The 21,267-nt window shown below is 41.5% G+C and overlaps 1 protein-coding gene across 10 annotated transcripts in view; it reads left to right on the forward strand.

The window, feature by feature from the left end:
• The window catches only part of RAPGEF2 (Rap guanine nucleotide exchange factor 2), a 219,872-nt gene that overhangs the window by 124,130 nt on the left and 74,475 nt on the right, over window positions 1–21,267 (forward strand). The window contains exon 1 of one of the 10 annotated variants that reach the window (XM_064486855.1): window positions 9,847–10,015. The exons of 7 other annotated variants lie outside the window; for them this stretch is intronic. In XM_064486855.1, coding sequence (XP_064342925.1) covers window positions 9,962–10,015 — 54 coding nt within the window. In that variant the 5' untranslated portion in view covers window positions 9,847–9,961. Of the gene's footprint in view, window positions 1–9,846; window positions 10,016–10,532; window positions 10,925–21,267 lie in introns of those variants that run through there. 2 more of the 10 variants (XM_064486894.1, XM_064486822.1) reach the window with 2 other exon arrangements.

Below are 21,267 nucleotides of genomic sequence, written 5' to 3' on the forward strand. Positions count from 1 at the left end.
CTGATTTCTTGTTTCCTGTCCTGTCCCATTTTGTCTTGGAATCAAGTGTAGAACGAATTCGTGAAGGCTCCTTACTCTGTTCAGTGTTTCATTATAGGTTTATGGTTATGTGTTCATACTGTGAACTGTGACTTGAGGGCACAATCAGGAGATAAATCTCCGGGCCAGTTGTGAGCAGTTCTAATAATTGTAATTGTCTGATACATACAATTAAATATTCTAGTATTATCCTTTTAAAATATCAGCATGGCAGTAATTGAAAATTTCAGAGTGCAACTAAAATATGAATGGGTAAAATACTCTGCCTTCTCAGAGGTTTTAAGGAGAGGGAGACATCAGATGTGTGGTTTGTTTATTCATTTATGAAAAGGAAGATGGAATATGTCATGTTAAGCTCATGTGGTCATACTGGGCGACTGGCTCCTTGTTCAAGAGAACATTTAAAAAATTTCTGTGGCATCTAAAATATTTTCTATGTTCAGACAATCGTCTATATTTAATTATTTTCCAGGCAAATTTACTTGGAAGCATTTCCTGTCTGGAATATATTTAATGACATCAGAGGGGCGGTCCCAGCTCTGTTCCTAGTAGTGAAGTCTGCGGATGAATGCTGCCTTGTATAAAACCTGCCCCTTTTCTTTTACAATGGAGATTATTGGATCATTGTGAAAACTTACACCTTTTGCTATTTGTTTGAAGACATCAGATTTTAAAAATGAGAACGTGTTTGTTAAAAATTAAATTCCTGCAGGATCACTTGAGTCTTTGAAAGCTCGTAGCATCTCACATGCTGGTCATCGTGTGCCTTGTGCACAGGGCTGTGCTCCTGCAGCAGCGGGTCAGCAGTATCTTGGTTCCGTGCTGCTGTCTTTGGAGCCAACTCCCAGAATTAGCATCACTTAATATTTCTAGCAGAGGCATCATAGATCCGCCTGCGTTAACAATTCTATACAAGGGTATCTGCGTAAGGAGGTTAATCCCGGCCGTCTGTCGGCGTTAATGAGGGGGTTGGCCAACCCTTCAGTGCTACTTGAGTTTTTAGACTATCTTGGAAGGAGTAACGTTGACCCTTATTGAAGGCTTATGATATATACCAGATGGCTGCTGTTTTTTCCGTATGTTTCGTCAGTCAGAACTTTCTACAGTTCTGAAGGCTCCGTGATGGTGTCTCCAGTTAGGAGAGAAACATCCTAAGGTCATCGTGTCAAGTGACATGTTCAACGTTCATGGTCCCTCAGGCAGAGCCAAACAAAGACACAGGTCTTTTCTGTTCTCGACACATAAAATCAGTATATTTTAAAAGTGAATTTAACATGTATTGCTTTTATGTTACTTACACTTTAAGTTTGATCTAAAAGAGATATATCAAATAATTCAGCCACTTTAATGCCGACCTGTTAAGTACCTTTGAAAGAGATGGAGCAGAGTGTGGGCTGGGCTTCGATTGACTCGTCAGTCTTTTCTGTTGCAATTAGGTTTTCCCTTTTTGAACCTTGCATCTCTCACCAATAAAGCACAGCATTGTTTCCCCTTTTAACCTTTCTACCTCATCCCAATACAGAAAAGGGTTTTCAGTGCTAATTAGCACCATTACATAACAAAGGATGACTGTGTCATTAATTAGTGTATTTTAAATGTTAGGTCCACTCATATTGTAAGTAACAAGCCAAATCTTGCTAGAAGATCTTTTGTGAATATGACTAATGAACCAGCACAACTTAGAGTTGTCTATAAGTAGTCGTTTTTAGAGATTAAAGGAAAAAAAGTCATCTTGAAACTATTAGCTTCTGCACCAGAAAACACTGGAAGTGTGTTGGTGATATTTAATAATATTGAAAACATATATTAAATGATTTCAGAGGGGTTAAAAACCTTCTATAAAACTGAATTTCTAGTTATGTACAACTTTGAGTAATTCAGATGATTGCCACCATTAAGAAAATCACCCTTTACTTACCTTTTTCTAAGTTTGGAAACACTGAATCTGCAAAGTGAGGGATGATAAAAAGAAAACCTCTAAACTATTGTTTGATTATTACTGTTATTTTTAAGAAGTAAGGGCATTTTATTATCCCTCTCCAACCACCAAAGTAGGATGATAGGGATCTCGGAATAAAGGGAAGTTACCACCAGGAAATCTTATCCCGTGGTCGATTCAGTTCCGTTCAGCTGGCCTCTCTCCTTCTGTCGTTCTGAGCCATTTTACCCCTCCTCCCACCTTGCTGCAGCCCATGTTTGGGAAAAGCTGTGTTCCCATAAGATGACCTTAACTTGAAAAGATTTGAGGAGTCTCCCAGTCAATCCACTAAATACCATTTATTTATTTTTTCTGCATCATCATTGGCATCCTCTGCTCTAAGATCTTTAATTACACTTAGCACTGATATTGGCAGGACAGTCCATACATCACATGTGTCAAGATTGTCCCCTACTGCCTGGTACAAAGTGAGGGTTTTGTACATCTCAGTGGTTCTTGTTTATTGTAGGAAAGACCTAATTCTAATTCTGAAGAAACTTCCTGATGTTTAGCTGAACTCTGCCTCTTTGTCAGTTTCGTTTATGGTTCTAGGTATCTTTTAAAGCAACACAAATGAATATTCATATTCCATTTTCATGTAACTGTGCTGCAGGTTATTTAAAGAGACCTGCTCCGTTAAGCCTCTTCTCCAGGTTACACATTCCTCACTTCTTAGAACTTTTCTGAACACCTTAATCATGCAGGTTTTCTGCCGTTTGGGACGTCACAGTTACTCACTGTGGGCGGGCTGCTGTGAAGTACAGACAGCCCTGCCAGGCCCTGCAGTGCAGGCTGCAGCAGAACCTCCCGTATTCCCTGCCCAGACCTTGTGTGTCTGGGTGTGGCCTGACGTGACGTTAGGGCGTTAAGTCCTCATGCATCGACTCGCATAGCGTTTTAGGCCTGCTCGCTCTCACCAGTAACCCTTCCCGCCTCCACCCGCCCCACCGTGAATCAGGCCTCCAGCCTCATCTCCCCGCCCTGTGCTTGCATGAGTGACGTTTGCATGGTGCACCTGGAGGTGTTTGTATTTATCCCCATTACATTTAGATTTGCTGATTTTCACCTGCCCTTTGCACCTGCCAAGTTGTTTAAAACACCGAATTTTGTCAGCAGGCACATTGGACATCTTTTCAGGTTGCACAACTAACTGCCCTTTGCCTGTCTCCTCATCCTAAAGCCAGCGTGATGATACTTCACAGCTTACTTTTGAAAAAGTTTAAGTGGAATCACTTCTGCCTTCATTCTTTGAGCAGTTGCTGTGTGTGGAGTACTAGGGATGAAACATAATTTATCACCAACAGTATCAGAGAAATAAAATAACGTGGTGCGGTCCCCACCTTCAGTGCACTTACATTCCCGTATTTCCAGTATTACATTCCATATTCCAATATTTCTGGCCAATATTTCTCTTTGTGTTAAAAATAAAGGGATAATTAACAATTTATGGTGCTCGTGCAAACATTCATCATAAGGGACTAGGTCACATGCCAAATTAGTAATAAAGATAGCCATCTCTATTAACATTTGGAATGTTGCTCAATGAAATACTGAAGTCAGGAGCCACGCTGAGGCCCGGCCCTGAGAAAAAGCGGTGAAATGATTTGCAGCCCATGTGCAAGGACTCCGCCTCTGAACCTTGAGTGTTTGGAGATGAAGTCTGGTCTTTTCTTAAAACAGGTTCTGGGGAATGAGGTAAGCTTTGTTAAATCAGCCGTTAAAGTCTGTTTGTTTTTCAAATAAGTGCATTTTGAAAACCCCCAATCTTTGTGTTGGAATTTCTTACCGATTTACAGGCTTATTTTTATTGGTTTTTCTGCGTGTCTCCATTTCGTGCCATTCTTTAATCTTCCTCTTCTAACACGGTCCGTGTAAATATTGAGCATGGTTATTACAGGTAGGTTACATTAGTGCTCCAATTAGGAGTCAGGTGCAACATAAGCAGTTTGTAGTCAGGTACTTTGTTATTAAAGAAAAAATAGCCCCAGGATATCTTTGGAACCTGTCTTTAGAGTGTAGCTGGGTGATCTTTCTTGGACTCTCAGTTAGCTCTTTCTGATACAAAGTGCTAATTCAAGTCACGATTCCTAGTATTTCTAAACCCGTATTTAAATTAAACTCAGACATTTATTCAACACTTATTATGTATCAGGCCTGGTGTTGGTATCTCTCCTTTTATTTCATAATTAAATAATTTTGATAATGAATGTGAAGTACTGTTTTATTGGTCAAAGTAGAAAAAAAAAATTCTAGCCTGGATCTCCTCAGTGAGGAGGGGGTGTGTGCGTGTAGTGGGGTGGGGGGAGCACCTGTCTGAAGTTTCCCTGGGGCTGGGCTAGATGATGTGAAACGTAGAGTTGAGTTACGATGTGAAGAATTTGTCAGATCATCATATTTTTTGAAGAAAGATATCATAATGCTAATAGGGGGATGTATTGGGTTTAGGAAAAGAGAAGTGAAACTTCTGACCATACTGAGCACGGTAACTGTATTTTGCGTTGGCTTAGTACTTAATGGATTTGGTGTGGTCATATAGAAAATAGCGTCTTTAAATGTCTTCTCTTTGGTGAACAGTAAAACATTGGGAATCAGATTTGTAGAATATTTTGTTCCCAGTATCGAAGAAGAAATTCTTCCTGCCTCTCCCACAGATTTCCTCCAACCGCTGTAGTTTTTCCTCTAGGGTAGGGGGAAGAGAGGAAAAAATCAGTATCTGGATAGTGAGTAAGTAAAGGAAATGAAATAGAAACCCGGAGTTCTATTTCGTGTACGAACTCTTTAATCCTATACAGTTTATTTTTCTATGAAAGATGAATACTTTATTTTATTGATTCCCTTGGGTTTTGACCAAGTTTAATGAAATGTTTGTAAAGCAAATGGAGATCTATGGATAAACACTGTAGATATTATAAATAAATAAACACATACTAATCGTAAATGTGGTTAATAATTACTGAGAACAGACCATTTTTCTCAATTTCATGGTAATTAGAAAAGGAATACTTTAGTTGGAAAAAGTGAATGAATGCAGTGGTTCTCACTGTAGCTTGGGAAGGTTTTACATTAAGTAATTTCTTGAAGTGTGTATGTAATCTTGATCTTTTGGGTCTTTGTTACTGATAATTTGCAAGTCATTAGATGTTCCTAACACAGGCAGCAAGTTGTCACATTGTCCTTTTTCTAGCTGGATTTATTTAATGCTACTTGCTGAATCCAGGTGGTTAAGGAATAGGGTAAACATACCCCAAATTCAGGCTCAGTGTGATTTATGTTTGTTTGTGTAAAATCTATACTATGGGATCCTCTTAAATCTCCAGTTTGTATTTCATTTCTTAAGCAGTGTTTGGCACATAGTAACCTGGTATAATTGTATTTCAATGTACAAGGTTGGGAGAGGGTGTGGCTCAAGTAGTAGAGAGCATGCTTAGCACGCACAAGGTCCTGGGTTCAATCCCCAGTACCTCTTCTAAAAATAAATAAGCAAATAAACCTAATTACCTACCCCCCCAAAAAAAGAAATGTTAAAAAAAAAAAACAGAAATGTACAGAGTAGAATGGGTGGTAAAATTTAGGTATTGCACTCATGAGTTTTAAAATATGTAGGTTTTGGGCACAAGGCCAGGGGGCGAGAGAAATCATATGAGTCTCAACACAGAACGGCAGGGGCGCCTGGCAGGGGTGTGGTTCTCCACTTCACCTGTCAGCCTCCCCTATTAGGCAAGTTTCCTTCTGCAGAGAAGTATCACGTTTTTCTGGAGACATGAGCAGCAGAGACAGACGAACCTTCATCTAAAAGGTGGGCCCCCGTCAACATGGGGCTGATTTGACTTAAACCCTCCTGGAGAGGAACTTCTGCCACAGGGACACTTGGGACATGGGCTCAATGGGTGACAGGTATAGACCTTGATGATTTAGTTCTTGGGTCGCCCTTTTCACTTGGGTGTGTCATCAGTTGCGTGTAACACTAAAATTTAGCCTTTCCAACCATGTTTAAGTGTACAGTCAGTGGCGTTAAATACATCCCCAACCTTATGTAGGCATCGCCACTGTCCGTCTCTGGAGCTGGGACTTCCCCAGCTGGAGCTCCGCGCACATTAAACACAGCTCCTCGCTTCCCGTCCCCAGCCCACACCCACCATCCCCGCCACTTCTGGGAAGTTGACTGCCCTGGGGACTTCAGATCAGCAGAATCGTACCATGCTTGTCTTTTGGTGACAGAATTATTGCACTTAGCATAGTGTCTTCAAGGTTTCTCCTTGTAGCTTGCAGGAGAATTTTATTCCGTAAGACAATTTTTTTTAGAGCAGTTTTAGGTTTACGGCAAAATTGAGGAAAAGTTACTGAAATTTCCCATCCATCTCTGCCCACGCAGATACGGAGGCTCACTCGCTAGAATGGTACTTTTATTTTTTCTAAACCAAGGATGAACCTGTATTGACGTATCATATTCGTGCAAAATCTATAGTTTTCCTCGGGGTTCACTCCTGATGTTGTACAGGTGGGTTTGGACAAATGTATAATGACGTGTTTCCATCATTACTATATCATGCAGAGTGTTTTCTCTGCCCTGAAATTCCTCTGCACTCAACCTGTCCGTCTCTGTACCCTCTCTCACCCCTCACAGCGACCACTGATCTCTCGTCTGCATAGTTTTGCCTTTTCCAGAATGTCATATAGTGGGAATCATACCTAGTCTGTAGCATTGGAGATTGGCTTCTTTCACTTAGTATTATGCATTTAAAGTCTCCGTCTTTTCGTGGCTTGATAGCTGGTTTCTTTTTAGCGCTGAATAATATTTCCTTGTCTTGACACACCACAGTTTATTTATACATGAAGGACATCTTGGTGGTTTCCAAGTTTTGGCAGTTATGAAAAAGACCGCTGTAAATACCTCTGTGCGGGTGTTTGTGTGGACATAAGTTTTCAGCTGCTTTGGGTGTACACCAAGCAGTGAGGTTGCTGGGTAGTCAGGTAGAAGTTTATTCACACTGTCTTCCAAAGTGGCTGCACCATTTTGCTTTTCCATCAGCAGTGAATGAGAGTTCCCGTTGCTCCCCATCCTCGCCAGCACTTGGTGTTGTCGGTGTTTCAGATTCTGACTTCCCTAATGGGTGTGCAGTGGTGTCTCGTTGTTTTGATTTGCATTCCCTCATGAGGGATGATGTGGAGCATCTTTTCTTGTGCGTGTTACCGATGTGTGTATCTTCTTTGGTGAGATTTCTGTTAAGGTCTTTGGCCCATTTTTTAAATCAAGTTTTGTCTTATTGTTGAGTTTTAAGAGTTCTTTGTATATTTTGGGTAAGGGTCCTTTATCAGATGTGTCTTTTGCAAATATTTTTCCCCAGTCTGTGGCTTGTCTTCTAATTCTCATAATACCATCCTTTACAGAGCAGAAGTTTTTAATTTTAGTGAGGTCCAGCTTATTTGTTATTTCTTGAACCATATCTTTGGTGTTGTATCTAAAAAGTCATCACCATACCCAAGGCATCTACATTTTCTCTTATTATCTTGTAGGAATTTTATAGTTTGTGTTTTACCTTTAGGTCTATGATCCTTTTTTAGTTAATTTTTGTGGATGGTGGAAGGTCTGTGTCTAGACTGTTTCTAGACTTTTTTTTTTCTTCCACATGTGGAGGTCCACTTATTCTGGGACCATTTGTTGACGAGACTGTCTTTGCTCTATTGTACTGTCTTTTCTCTTTTGTCAAAGATCAGCACCATTTGCTTTTAAATATATCCTTTGTCTGTTGTAGAAAAAAAAAACTTGGGATTTTGATAGGAACTAGTTTATAAGATCAAATATGGTCTTGCTAATGTCCATTCCCGGTCCTTTGGGAGTTCAGTCACTCACAGAATGTGGGTGTGTACAGCATGCAGTCTTCTGGCCGCTGCAAGTCCGGTGGCACACAGACAAACATGGCGCCGGACATCGCGGAGAGCAGAGTGTAGCAAGGGGAGCAGGTACTAACTGCTTAAGTAATTTCATGATTAAGTGTACACACAGCATGATGGGGCAGCGATACACAGTGCCATGGTAATGTGTTGGTGGTATGTGTGGGTAGCCATGGTGATATCGTGGTAGCTGGATGGCATCTCGCCAGTGTGTGCTGAGAGGTGGGGTGGGAGTCCAGATGGGGCAACAGTGTGTGAAAAGGGCCTCTTGCCCACTCCAGGAAGTAGGAGCAGCCCAGGCGACCTGGAGGGGGTGAATACGGGGCAGGTCTTGAAAACATGTGCGTCTTGCAGGCTATAACAAGAGTTGCAGTCTGTGTGCTGAGAACCATGGGAGGCCACTGATGCGTCTTAATTTGAAAGTTGGGGAGCTCAGTGGGTTAGGTTGAAATGGCCAGGTTTTCATTTTTAAAAGATCTCAGAGGCAGAATGTCAAATGCGTTGAGTGGATGAGGTTAGAACTAAATCCAGACACTTCATTAAGGAGACTTTTTGCAATTTTCAAGGCAAAAAATAATGTTTGAAGTGGTATGATAGCAGTAGAGACGGAGAGAAATCTGAATTTTAGAAAAGGTAGAGAACTTAATTAGTGGGATATTGTGATGGATTGGACATGGAGAAAGGTGTGCAGGGTCACTTGAGGATGTCGCAACTGTGCAACAGGACCCTGGTGGTCCTTCCTTTGAGAAGTCAGTGGGGTGAAGGAATGATGGAACCCCGTGTAGGTGATTCTGGAGAGATTTGCCTGTGAAAGAGGTTGGACTGTAGTCATGGGAGAATGTGGAATCTGGGGAAGGTTTTCTGCTTTGTTTTTGAGATGGGAAAGACCTAAACATATTTAAAAGCCAGTGCAGAGAGCGTCTCATTGTGGAGGAGAGGTTGAACACACGTGGGAGAAATGGGACAGGGGTAGCAGCAGTCTGAAAGGGGTGTGTGGAGTGGGGGGGAATAGGGTCCGAAACATGGATGTGGAGGGAATGGCTGCTTTAGATGTGAGGGGAAAGGAAGGAGAATTAACGGGGCGGGTGTGGTGTTAGGTAGGTAGATAGAAACACAAGTTAGCAAGCTCTCGCGATTTCCCAGTTATTCAAGTTGCTAGATTCTCCATATCTATTTTCTGTTCTGTATACAATTTATAGAAGGACGTGACTATGAGCAGCTGACCAGTGCTTCAGCGTTGAAATGCCGACTATAATGCTGTCTCTTCAAATAACCTACGAACCTGGGTAAAATTAAGAGTTTGTGGTAGAATGACATAGCCTTATTAAATGTCAACTTCCTACCTCTAAAAGAAGTTTGATTCAGTTTCTTTTTTTTTTTAAGAGCCCAAGTGGGTTTATTTTGATATTATTTGCAAGGCGCTGTGTGAGTGTACATGTGTGTGCATGTGCATGGGTGTTTGTGAAAATCACATCTTCTGAATTGATACAAAGCCTCTTAAATGTGCATTTTGTGAATTTTGGGTGGACACTTGTTTCCTCGAGCACAGGGATATTTGAGGGTGGGGAAGGGGTCACGTCTACCCTCGTGCCTTCACCTTGGTGAAAGACCGTATTTTAGTTCAAAGCTGTTCGAGTAAGTCCTCTCTCCGTTTCCCCACCCTGTCTTCAGTGATATTATTTGGAGTCAGCAATCAATGGATCCCATCCCTCTGAGACTTGCTTAACCTACAGCCGCTGATAGAACACAGGCAAGAGCTCGTTACTTTATCTGAATTGTCCATCGCTACCTTAATGAGTGAAATGGTTAAGGAGAGGAGGGGGCGAGCCTTAAGGAATGTGAGGACTATTTGAGCTGAATATTTCAGTGTATATAGGGAGAGGGAGGGTGAGAGAGAAATCCACTTACATCACTAGAACTGCATTGAGTGTGAGCCTTGCAGGTTAAGAGACAGACTACAGTGTCTTGCTTTTCTGCAGGAAGCAGCAATGCCGTTTGTTTCCTAAGAGGAATTTTTTATTTAGAGAAGGAAGCTTTCTCTCTACCCAGGAAATGGCTTTCCTTGTGCGTTGCTATGCCAACTGCCTGCAGCCATGGTCCTCCAAAGTAAGCACAATAATGTAATTATATCGGTGTGTTGCATTCAGACTCATGATGCTCGAGCTTGTGTGTGTGCATGTGCCGTGTTTCCGTGAGTGGCTCCCGTGCTGGCAGGCATGCTTGTGCTGAGTGTGAGGGACAGACATCATTAGATTAAATGTCCATCAGTGTCATGCCTCTGAGATTAATTGTGCAAACTTGGTTTAGTGGAGTGGGGCAGAGATCACTGGTCAGCACTCCGTCAGCATCTTCAGCTGCCAGGGAGGAGGTCCCGATTCACACGCTCTGCCCTGATTCTTTCCTTCCTTTCTTCTTCCTCCCTTTCTTTCTTGGTTGGAGGGGTCCGTGTGTGCGATTGCAAATGAAACAAGAGTATTAACCATGCTTGGCTGGATGCTGGGGACCGGTGCCTGCACTGCCCTGACTCGTATCTGTATGAAGCCTTTTGGAGGGGAGACTGTGTGCAGTCAGCCATTTTAGCTTTTTTTTTTCCTTTCCTTTTCTTTTGCCTCTTGTTCTTCAGTCTCAGAAATGATCTTGTTCTCTTGGAAGACTGGGAGCTGTATAAGGTTTCCTGTCTTGTCATAGCCTAAGATGGATAGAGTTTCAGCGTTATAGAAATGGGGCCGGGCAGGGTCGTTCGGTTGCCTTTTCTGGTCCACAAGTGTGTGGGTTTTGAGCTCACCAGTAGTGACACTTGGAGCTGCAGCCTGCTCTCCTCCTCCGTCTTTTTTTTTTCCTCTCCTCTCTTTCTTTTTCTCTTTTCTCTTAATTTAATGCCGTAAAGGGTGACTTGCCATCCACGAGAGACTGGCACACGATGTGCAGACTCAGTTCAGCGTGCGTTTCTGCATTATGAAACCACTAGCAACCCCAGCTAACCATGGAGTTACGGGCCAGCAGGAGAAACACTCAGTAAGTAGTGCGGGTACTGCTTGTGTTTCCACGGCACGTCATAGAGAACTGCTTTAAAATGGGAATCATCGCTGTCTCTGCAGGGAAGACAGGGCTTTTAGAGGCTAGGCTAGTCTGCTTGGAGGAGGGAGGGTAAGTTACAGCGAGCTCGTCCTTCCAATGTTGCTGTGGTTTTAAAAAAGAAAAAATTTAAATGCGACCAATAGTTCACGTAAAGCAAGATCGCGGGCGCTGGGGAATATCGGGCAGCTGCTTTTGATAATCAGAAATTAAAGCTGGACAGTTCGGCTTTCACTTAACACTTGAATAGTTTCTTAAAAATATTTTGTTAGTCGAACTGAATGAGCGAGCGTGAAAAGGTTGTTGGGAACGGGCGTGTGTAGTAAGGGATTCACATGTGGGTTTGCGGACGGAGGGAGGGTTTGGTTATTGATTTGGTAATGACCATCTGTGGGACTCGTGGACTTCTGAACGTGGATTAATCGCTGATGAAGACACGGTTTTTTTTTTAATGCCCCAAGTATTGCTTCTTTCTAATTGATCCCACGAGTCTGCCGTGCGTTTGTCATGCTCACATCCCCGAGGCAGCTACTGCTGCTTGTGACAAGCACTTTTCTGTGGCTCACACCTAATCCGAGCCTCCTGTTTCAGGGATGTGAGTTCTCACAGGCTGCTTTTATATCACATTGGAAGTTTTCTGCCGTCACACTAATTCATGTGTTTTAAATATATATATTTAAATCCCCCAAATGAAAATGCATAGATACATTTAGGCAGCTTAGATGCAGCTAGTCTAAGCATTTTTAAAATGTCCGTTTTTGCATCCTGGCATCACTATTGCATTAGGGTGTCGTCTTAGGGTGCAAGTGTTGTACTAGGGTGTTGGAATGATCTTTCGTGTGTTCTAGGAAGGTTGAGATGTTAAACTTTGCAAATGGAGATAAACTGAAAATTCATAGACGGAAGGCCATGAGTTAGAATGCTTAGATGCCCAGGTTGATGGACAGTTTGGTTTTGTTCATCATTATAAACAGAATTACTAACTAAAGCCACGAGGTCTTCCGAGACAAAATGACTCTGAAGGCGTCGCCCCGCATTTCCCATGAACCTCAGGTTGGTCCTGAGGCAGCGGCTGTGCTGGGAGCGTGTCCTGACGCTGTGCTGAGCGCCCAGCCCCCTCACCATGCAATGCTGGTGGTACCTTCAGATCAGATCCGAAAAGAAGACAGGCCTCACATCTAACTTCACTGCTAAGAAAGGCTGTTATGGAGAGGCTCCTCTGTGGTCAGGTTTTATTAACAGGGCCATTGGCGTGACGCTCGACTGTACTCATGATTTTTCCAGGTACGAGCGAGACCATTACTTAAACTACACGTGGGGAACCTCAGAAGCCAAGTTCAGATCACGGGCTCCTTGTTTGCCCTTTTCATATATCCTTTCCCAAAATGGAGGGCAGGGTTATTTAAATTAATAATAATACAATTTTAATGAGCAAAGAAAACTGTTAGAAGTGTTTATTGGTGGGGGAGGAGAATGTAACACTGGATTTGTGAGAATGAGCCGTCAGGACAGAAAGAGAGTGCATAGTGGGCCAGGACACCTATTCCGAAAACATGCTTGTTTCCTGACAAATGCTTTATGTGTTACTGAAGTCCAGGGCGATGCTATGACGGAAGAAACACTGGCCATGAAACAGCTTTGAAGCAAGCCGTGTCTAGAAGCCACGTCAGGCACCCACTGGGGTACTTTGGCTTCATGTTGAAGGACCAGAGCTGGGCATTCATGGAGCGTCCTGGGGGGCCGAGTTGTGGGGTGACGCTCTTAGGGTCTTGCTGTGAGGTCCTTGCTGAGGAGCCCTTTGCTTATCCAGACTTCGCTGTTTTATCGAGCGAGCCCCCAGGATTTTAATTATATACGAGGACCTGAATGGGTGAATTGTTACGCTGGCTTGCGCCTAATGGGGAACTCAGTAAATAGTTTTTGAGCAAAGATGCGTGGAACACCCCTCTGTTGACCTGTGAGGTTTTTTGAGGGTAATGTCAGAGCTAATTTTAAATGAATAATATTTAGTAATTTCACAGGTACTTCCATTTTTGCTTCTTTGAAAAGTTGGTGGCTTTTCACGTGGCTTTGCTGCTTTGACTTTAGGAGGGAGTGAGATACTGAAAAGCAGACACGTTAAATTGGGGGCTTTTTTTAAAGCGATGGTTGGGCACAAGGGGTGGACCCAGTTGTTCTGCTTGGTGAGACTCAGATTTTATGGGCTTGTAGTCTTTTCCTGTCGAGAATTTCCTCTGTGCATTGTCCCCGCTGCTGGCACGTAACAGATGTATGAGAAATAGCGTTGAATTTCTCATTTAAATGGATTTGGGGACTAACGAAGTCCCATTTAACCCAGTAAACTGGCACCTTTCACATATTTTATCACCTCTCCGCTCCCTGCCCTGGGTCCAGTTGCCAGCGCTGAGGCCACTACCCGCGCGTCCCCAGGACGCCCCCGACACTGGGCTCTGTGCTTACCGCCCGCCTAGTGCTTCTGGTTGTTCTTCAGAGCAGCCTTGTCATTTTGTGGATTTTGAAAATAAAAGGAGATGATTAACATTTTTTAAAATGTATAAAACTGCGTTTTTCAGGAAGACTACCATGGGACACTAGTTGTGTACACTGTGAATAGATGTTACGGGAAAAAAGTTTCACAAGCTTATTTAGTAAGTTGGGGAAAACCTGGAGGTGACGTCAGTGGTGCCCCCTCCACTTACCAACCATTCTGTGTTCTATGCGCCCCTCCCTTGGTCCACCGCCCCCGCTCTTCTGTTAACTAACTGCAAGAGTGTTCCTGAAGCCTGCTTTTGAAAATCACGTGATGTAGGGTGCCCGAGAAACTTTGTACAATTTTTGAATGAATCACTTAAGGTAAATCAACTTGATACTATCAAACTGGTCATCTATTTTCCAGTTGCACATTTTTTAATAGAAATTATTGATGCATGTAGTATCCTGTACTTATTGTAATAAATAAGACCTCAGTCACGATTAAACATTTTAGAAAGTGATGGGCATAAGAAAACGCCTACTTAAATGCGGGGCCTGAATGGCATCAGGTCTCGTGTATTGAGCACTTACTATACAGCAGCAGCGATACTGCGTATTGTGTGACTGAATTATTACAGCAGCCCTCTAAAGAGAGGTTTACTGCCACCTTTTTAGAGCTGATGGAATAAGGCTTAGCGTGATTAAAAAATACTTCTTTCCGTAGACTAGTGATGGTGGAGTCGTCATTGGAACCTAGGCATGTCTGATTTCATAGCCCTGCTTTAAAAAAAAAAAAAAACATTCAGGGACATGGTAATTAAGTTTATTTAGTTAGTTTTTTAAGTGGAGGTGCCAGGAATTGAACCCAGGACCTCACACATGCTGAGCACATGCTCTACCACTGAGCTATACCAGCCCCCCTCCGCATAGCCCTGCTCTAACCACCAGCCTAATGCAGCTTCTCCTTATGTGGCCAGATTTAGTCTAAATTAGGCGTGTAGGTTGTAGCGCTATCAGAGCTGATGCTGACTGCTGGAATACACAACGTGAAAAGTGCCTTTCTCCTGCTAGTCTTGTATTTCTGGGTGTGCGTGGTGTTCTAAGTCCTTTATATGAAAGAACAACAGTATCATGATAAAAATTATTTTGTAAAACTTTTATAAGAATCGTTTTATAAAGCTCCTGTCCTCTGCGGTGTTACCCTGAGACCTGAATTGGGGGATCAGGGCTCGATGCCCTGCAGGGGGTTCCTTCTCCCTCCTGCTGTCTTGTCTTTGGCTCCACCGTACCTTCCATTTTTTACCTCTTCCCACGTGAGCTTGACCCTCAACTTCCTCGGCACCACTTGTGACGTCTGCTGGCCTGAGCTGGCCACTCGTGTCGCTGGAAGCCCCAGGCCTTGCTGTTCCGTGCCTCCCTTTCTGCTTCAGTGGAGTCTGAGCACTTCTGAGGTCCGGACTGGCCATGGCTCATCTGGGGCCACAGGTACCAGTTTCATCACTTGAACTGTAAGTCTCCATCCCTGCTGGTCACGGAGACCCTCTGCCGTCCACCGTTTCTCGCTCGGGAGCCTGTTTTCCCCAGGCTGTGCCTTTTCCAGTCAGGATGAGCCACTCTGATGCTCTGATTCCAAGCACCCGGGGCTCCCTCTCCTCCCACCCCCCAGCCTGCAGTGCCTTCTGCTCAACTTTTGCTCATTGGCTTCCTGTCTCTTCATGTTTACCTCTGCCTCCTCTGAGTAATGATTTAGTGGCACTTCAGATGTAATTCTTCTTTTTTAATGAATTATATAAAATCACCTTAAAAGGTGATGCATTTTTTATATACTTATATTTTTATTGAAGTATATAGTCCGTTGACAATGTTGTGTCAATTTCTGGTGTACAGCATCATGTCTCAGTCATATAGAAACATACATATATTCGTTTTCATATTCTTTTTCGCCATAAGTTACTACAAGGTATTAAATATAGTTCCCCGTGCTATACAGGATGAACTTGTTTTACCGGATTTGGTGAGAATCCTCCTGTATTTTGAAGCGAGAGACATTGCCAGAGTTCAGTAGGCATTCCGTACGATTCAGTGGGTTTGTAGATGTAATTCTTGGTGTATTTGTGGGAGAGGGTGAGCTGTGAGTCTGTCTACTCCACCACCTTGGCCAAGACATAATTCTTAATGTTGTTAATTCTTCTAATTGGTTCTGGAGGTTGGTTTGGTCTTCGTGGTCTGATGAGACACCGAATCGAGTGAACGCGCCTGCTCCCTCGCTATGCGTGGAATTCAGAACTGTCCATCGGCTGTTAAGAGCACAGTGGAGAGAAGGCTTTTCCAGGTTGGGAGGATAGTAAGGGAGGGTCCAAGCCAGGGAGACGTGGAGGAGACGTGAAATTAGATGATGAGGACGCACTGAGATCGTTGCTGTTGGAATGGGTGATGCCCGGGGATTAGGTTCCTACAGGCGACAGCGGGGACGGTGTTAGGATCCCTGACAAATTAATTAATGGCTCTAATTTGAAGACGCAGCCCAGGAGTGTAACCTCCTCTTTCTCCTCTCACCCCGCCTTCCTGTCTTTAACCAGAAAAGAGTTAAGAAATCTCAATTTAAAAAGAATTGCTTCTATCCTAGCATGGCAGTCTGACCTTGTCTGTAAACACTGGGTAGAGTGTCTTTTTAATATAATTTGATTGATGCATTTTCCTGAGCAGTGGAGGAAATAGTGCCAGGATTATTTATAGCTGTTAGGTTATGCCTCTTTTGAGTTAAGACTCCACCTTTTCTTTATCTGATCTTTATTGTGTCTATTATGACAGATACGTTTCCTGAGATGAAATAAACTTACCTCTGGGGGAGGTTTTCCACTATGCTGGCGAACAGAGGCCGGAGAGGAAGCAGTTTCCTATTGTTTTATTCAAGGGCAAGGTCACCTTGCCTTGGATTTGGGCCAAGAAACCCTGGCAACAAATAATAGATCTTTTTTACCCTGTTAGAAGTAAAGAAGTATATTTTAGAAACTTGCTGATGCATTGCACACACTACTTATAAGACTGAAAAAAGCTCTATCTTGTTGTAGGACATTTAAAGAAAAATCTTGACTTTTAGTCAAAAAACCAAGCACACTTCCCAGCCTTGCTTTTAAATATTGTTTAGTAATTCACTTAAATATAGACTGCATACAAATAAAATCAACTAAGATTAGTGGAAAAGAGAATGATCAATTTAAAAAACACTCAAATGCGTCATATTAGGATATCAATTATTTCTTCTCCTTTAACTATTTAATCATACTATGATTAAAATTACAGTTTTTATTTCTCATTTAAGACATCACACTTTAAATGTTTGAAATATTGATACTTAATTTAAACCAAAATAAATGCTCTGTAAATGCATGTAGCTATAATTATCCCTGAAATATAACCTGGAATTTCTCTGTCCATTTCCTTGATTTTAGGCCTGACCACACTCTTAAATATTTTATTCAGGTGATCTGTTTAAGAATCCTGCCAAGAGCGATGGTGTGGTTTTCCTCTTTTTCCTGTGCTAATAATCATATAAAATTGTTTTTATTTAATTTCAGAACTTAATGAAGTGCTTTTTCATGCTTACTTTAGGTGCCTGGTTTTAAAAAAAAGTTACATGTTACTGCCATGTCCGTAGCAGTCTCTTTCTTCTAAACTTTTGAAAACCTTTCCTAGTTGAATCAAATGACCATGTTATCATTATCCATATGTTTTATTTGGATGATTTAGTTGTAACCTTTAAAAAAAATAGATTTTAAAATCAAAAGCAAACGAGTGTCTGGATGTACCTAGAGATATACCCATATATGAGAGAGAGAGAGAGAGAGAGAGAGAGCATTGTGTCTGTGTGTGTGTGTGTGTGTGTGTGAGAGAGAGAGATTTAAATGACATTTAGTAAATGTCCTCCGGGCGGGGGGGGAGGACTCTGTTAATTTCCTTGTCCTGAGATCTTTGCTTTCTTGGACCTCCTTATTTGTCTTCATCATTAAGAAATGGTCTTCATTTTTGAAGACCTGACATACGTTTGTGATTATTTCCATTCACAGCATTGACATGCCAGTGTGCTTAGTACTGTCCTCAGGTGTTACACAGAGTGAGTTAAATAATAGTGTCTGTTTTCGGGACTCTAGATAAGAAGCTTGTACAAAACCACACAACAGACCATAAATGCACATTTATACTCTAAAGCACATAAAGAAAGGATGGCACAGAGCACACTCCCAAAAGCAGTGTGTCCCTCTGTGCGGTGGACCACACATGGGGTCGCCTCAAGCCCTGGGTCCCTGCCTTGCCTTTCTTTCCTGTTGGCTTAGAAACACCCTTGGCACATAGAACTGGTCAGTTATCAGCCTCTGCCATTTCTTCTTATTGACTCAACCTCTAGCCCAGGCCTTTCTTTCTTTTTTTTTAATTGACGTATAGTCAGTTTACAGTGTTGCATTAATTTCTGGTTTACAGCATCGTGTCTCAGTCATCCACGTACATACACATATTCCCTTGCAGATTCTTTTCCGTAGTAGATTACTAGAAGATACTGACTCTAGCTACCTGTGCTATACAGAAGGACCTCGTTGTTCATGTATTTTATTTTTATTTTGTATTTATTTATTTTTATTTTTTAAACTTTTTTTATTGAGTTATAGTCATTTTACAATGTTGTGTAAAAGTGTCACTATATGTAGATGACATGATGCTCTGTGTTGTTCATCTGCTGTATTTGAGCCCAGGCCTTTTATGTTAGTTATGCTGTATGCCCTCCCCCCCATACACATCTGCACATCTCTCTCTATATATATGTGTAAATGCACAGCGTGTATATGCTGTATAATGATTGACCTTGTTTCATTGCAGTCTGTGATGCGCCGTATCTGCATAACTTGTCAGTCAGCCCCCACCTGTCTTTCTTTTGTTCTTCAAGTCGTTGTACAAATACCCCGCACATGCTTCAGCTCTCCTGATTTCACATCAGGGCACCAGATCCTCTTTGCAAGTCACCCTGCATGTTCATTATAAACGCTGTTCTCAGGGACATTTCAGATATGGATTAACTCTGCAATTTTTTCATCAATAAAGCAACAATCCAAAAAACACCTTTGAATGACTAAGGTATGAGTTCTTCTTTCGTGAGCTCCAGAGAAGTACGTTACTGGTTTATCCTATTGATTTGGTTTGATTATAACATGAAATATACCACCCCCCACCCGCATAGACGCACATGTTTCATGCGTGTGTGTGGGCTTGTGTAAATATGATTAATCCACAATCTCGTTTCTAATTGAGTCGGTAGAAAAAGCCAGAATTCTGTAGTTTATCGATAAAGGCTAATTTTCAGGGGTATCAGTAAATGTGTGTGATCTCTTGTGACAAACATTTGATTTTCTGACTGCTCTGTTTTAGACATCTTAAAAGTGCAGGTTACAATGAGGGCCTCTTATAGGTTATTTCCACAGATCAGCATCTCACTGTGCGCAGTGTCACGCCTCTCGTAGCAGAAGACAGTGAAACATGCTATAAAAAATGTGTAGAATTGTAATCTTTTGATGGTCTCTATTCTCCTCAGAAAAAAAGCATGAGTTCATCCTGACATTTTTGCCCTTTAAGTATTTTTAATACATGAAAACTCTCTTTTTTATTTTCCTCAGTAATCAAGAAAAATTTGGAGGTAAGTGGGAGTGTCATGGCATGTAGTTTTTCTGAGCATTGTGGAACTGGGACGTGCACAGTACCTTTAAGATTAGTGGAGAGGAGTGCTTAGAGTTGTCAGGAAGGACTGGAAAGGAGTCTGTAGTCACTGGGCCGCAGAGGCTGGGGTAGAGGTGGGAGTGGGGGGCAAGGTTGGCGGAAGTTGGTGATAGGTCCAGTTCACTTCCAGGTTTCCAGCGACTGAGGCTGTAAAGGATGGAGTTCACTTTTTCTTTATGGCTAATTAACCTCACACTTATTTGTTTTCTTTAAAGTACCCTCTTCTTCATTTGAAATGGCAACTGAAAGACATGAATGCTTTATAATACCTTCATTATTATATTAATCTATAAGGACTTCTGTTTCTTGTTGAAATTAATTTCACTTGTGGAAACAATCAGAATGTCAAAAATCATATTGTACTGTACACCAGAAATTGATACAACGTTGTAAACTGACTATACTTTAATAAAAATATATTTTTAAAAAGTCAAAATCATGCATACTACTTTAGGGGTAACACTGGCCTCAATATAAAAATAATTCAAAATTATTACCTTATTTATAAGAGATGCCCTTCGAATAGCCAAACTGATTTTCGGTGCTCATTTTGTTTTGTGTGATGGCTGTTTAGGGAGCAGTTTGGTCTGGGGTTTGTCCGTGATTACTTTGTTTTTAGTTTTGTGCAAAATTTTTTATTTAAAAAATATGTAGCTATACCTATGTTCTTTAAAGAAAAAATAGAAAACAAGTGAAGACAAGGACAGAAAGAGAATCACAATTATACCGTCCAGATAAAACCATTGGTAACACTTTGATACATATCCTCATAGAAATCTTGTTTATATCATACCCTCGCATTTTGTCTGGCAATATTTGTTCTTGATTCCCTCCCCACCCTCCCGGCTGCCCCCAAATATACGTAGAAGATACATTTAAGGACAACCTTACTTAAGAGACACATTGTAACTATTATGAACCTTCTGTCACAAACTCCTTTGTCTGTTTTATAGTTTTAATGTTTGCCATATAATATATATTAATATATAACATGATCAGTGTATTATATATAATATTTTTTAAATTGAGGGAAAAGTTATTTACTTACGAGCTTCTTTAGTTAGTGTTGGAATTCCATTCCAATATGGGAAAGAAAGAATACAGGGTGATTTTAATAAAGTTTACTATAGTCATATCATTGTGCTTTTCTTAAAGTTTATGCAAAAGTTTAAGATACAAGAAGTCAGTATTAAAGTGTCAACAGAGAAAGAAGTGAACTTCTAAATAGCTTAGCTAGAGAAAATGTGAACACCCGGGACAGCTTTCCTTTCCGCTTCCCATCCCTGCTGCACGGCTGTCTTTTATCCCAGATGTCCTTTCACCATGCTCCTTTAGTTGGCGTATTTCCAGACTTCTCTGCCCTTTATTGTCCTGTTTTCGTCATGCCTCCCTGAAAAAAAAATAACAACCTGACGTAAATAAGATTTAAGGAATGTCTTTGAAGGGAAAACATCACAGAAGTTGACAGTAGTGATATTACAGGAAAAGTTCATTTTGCTCCAGAAAAAGAGCCGTGGGTAACCTAAATGCCTCAGTTTTTTCTCAGAGCAAGACTATGTAGGGTCTGTCTTTGAACAGAAGAGGAGAATATAGATTACAGTCTTCATTCAATAAAAGTGCCTTCGGTGTCAGCGAAATAACATGTCAAACTGAGTACCTACTAAATCAGTAGCTAGTAAGAAGTAGATCTATATTGATATTAAAGTATATGGATTAAAAGAAATACGCTTTTATATCAGAAACCCACTGATGAGTGCCACAGTGTTCTCAAACCACTGGGAAAAATGGACTGTAGTGGGGATGAAAAAATACAGAAAGTAATGTGAATGTTGTGCTTTTTTTCACCTAAGTTTAATTTTGTTTGTTTTGAAATTACGTGTTCTACTTACTTGCCTTTTGAAAAGAGAAAATTAATGATGCATTTTGAACATTTCCTTGTGGGTTTTATCCAAGTCCTATAAAAGTGATTTCAAAATATGATTTGAAACTTGTGTGTCTGGTTGGAGTAGCATATATTTAAAGGCAGGGGAAGCAGGAGGGACGGGAAA

This window comes from Camelus dromedarius, chromosome 1 (assembly GCF_036321535.1).
Source record: "Camelus dromedarius isolate mCamDro1 chromosome 1, mCamDro1.pat, whole genome shotgun sequence".
Taxonomy (NCBI): Eukaryota; Metazoa; Chordata; class Mammalia; order Artiodactyla; family Camelidae; genus Camelus; species Camelus dromedarius.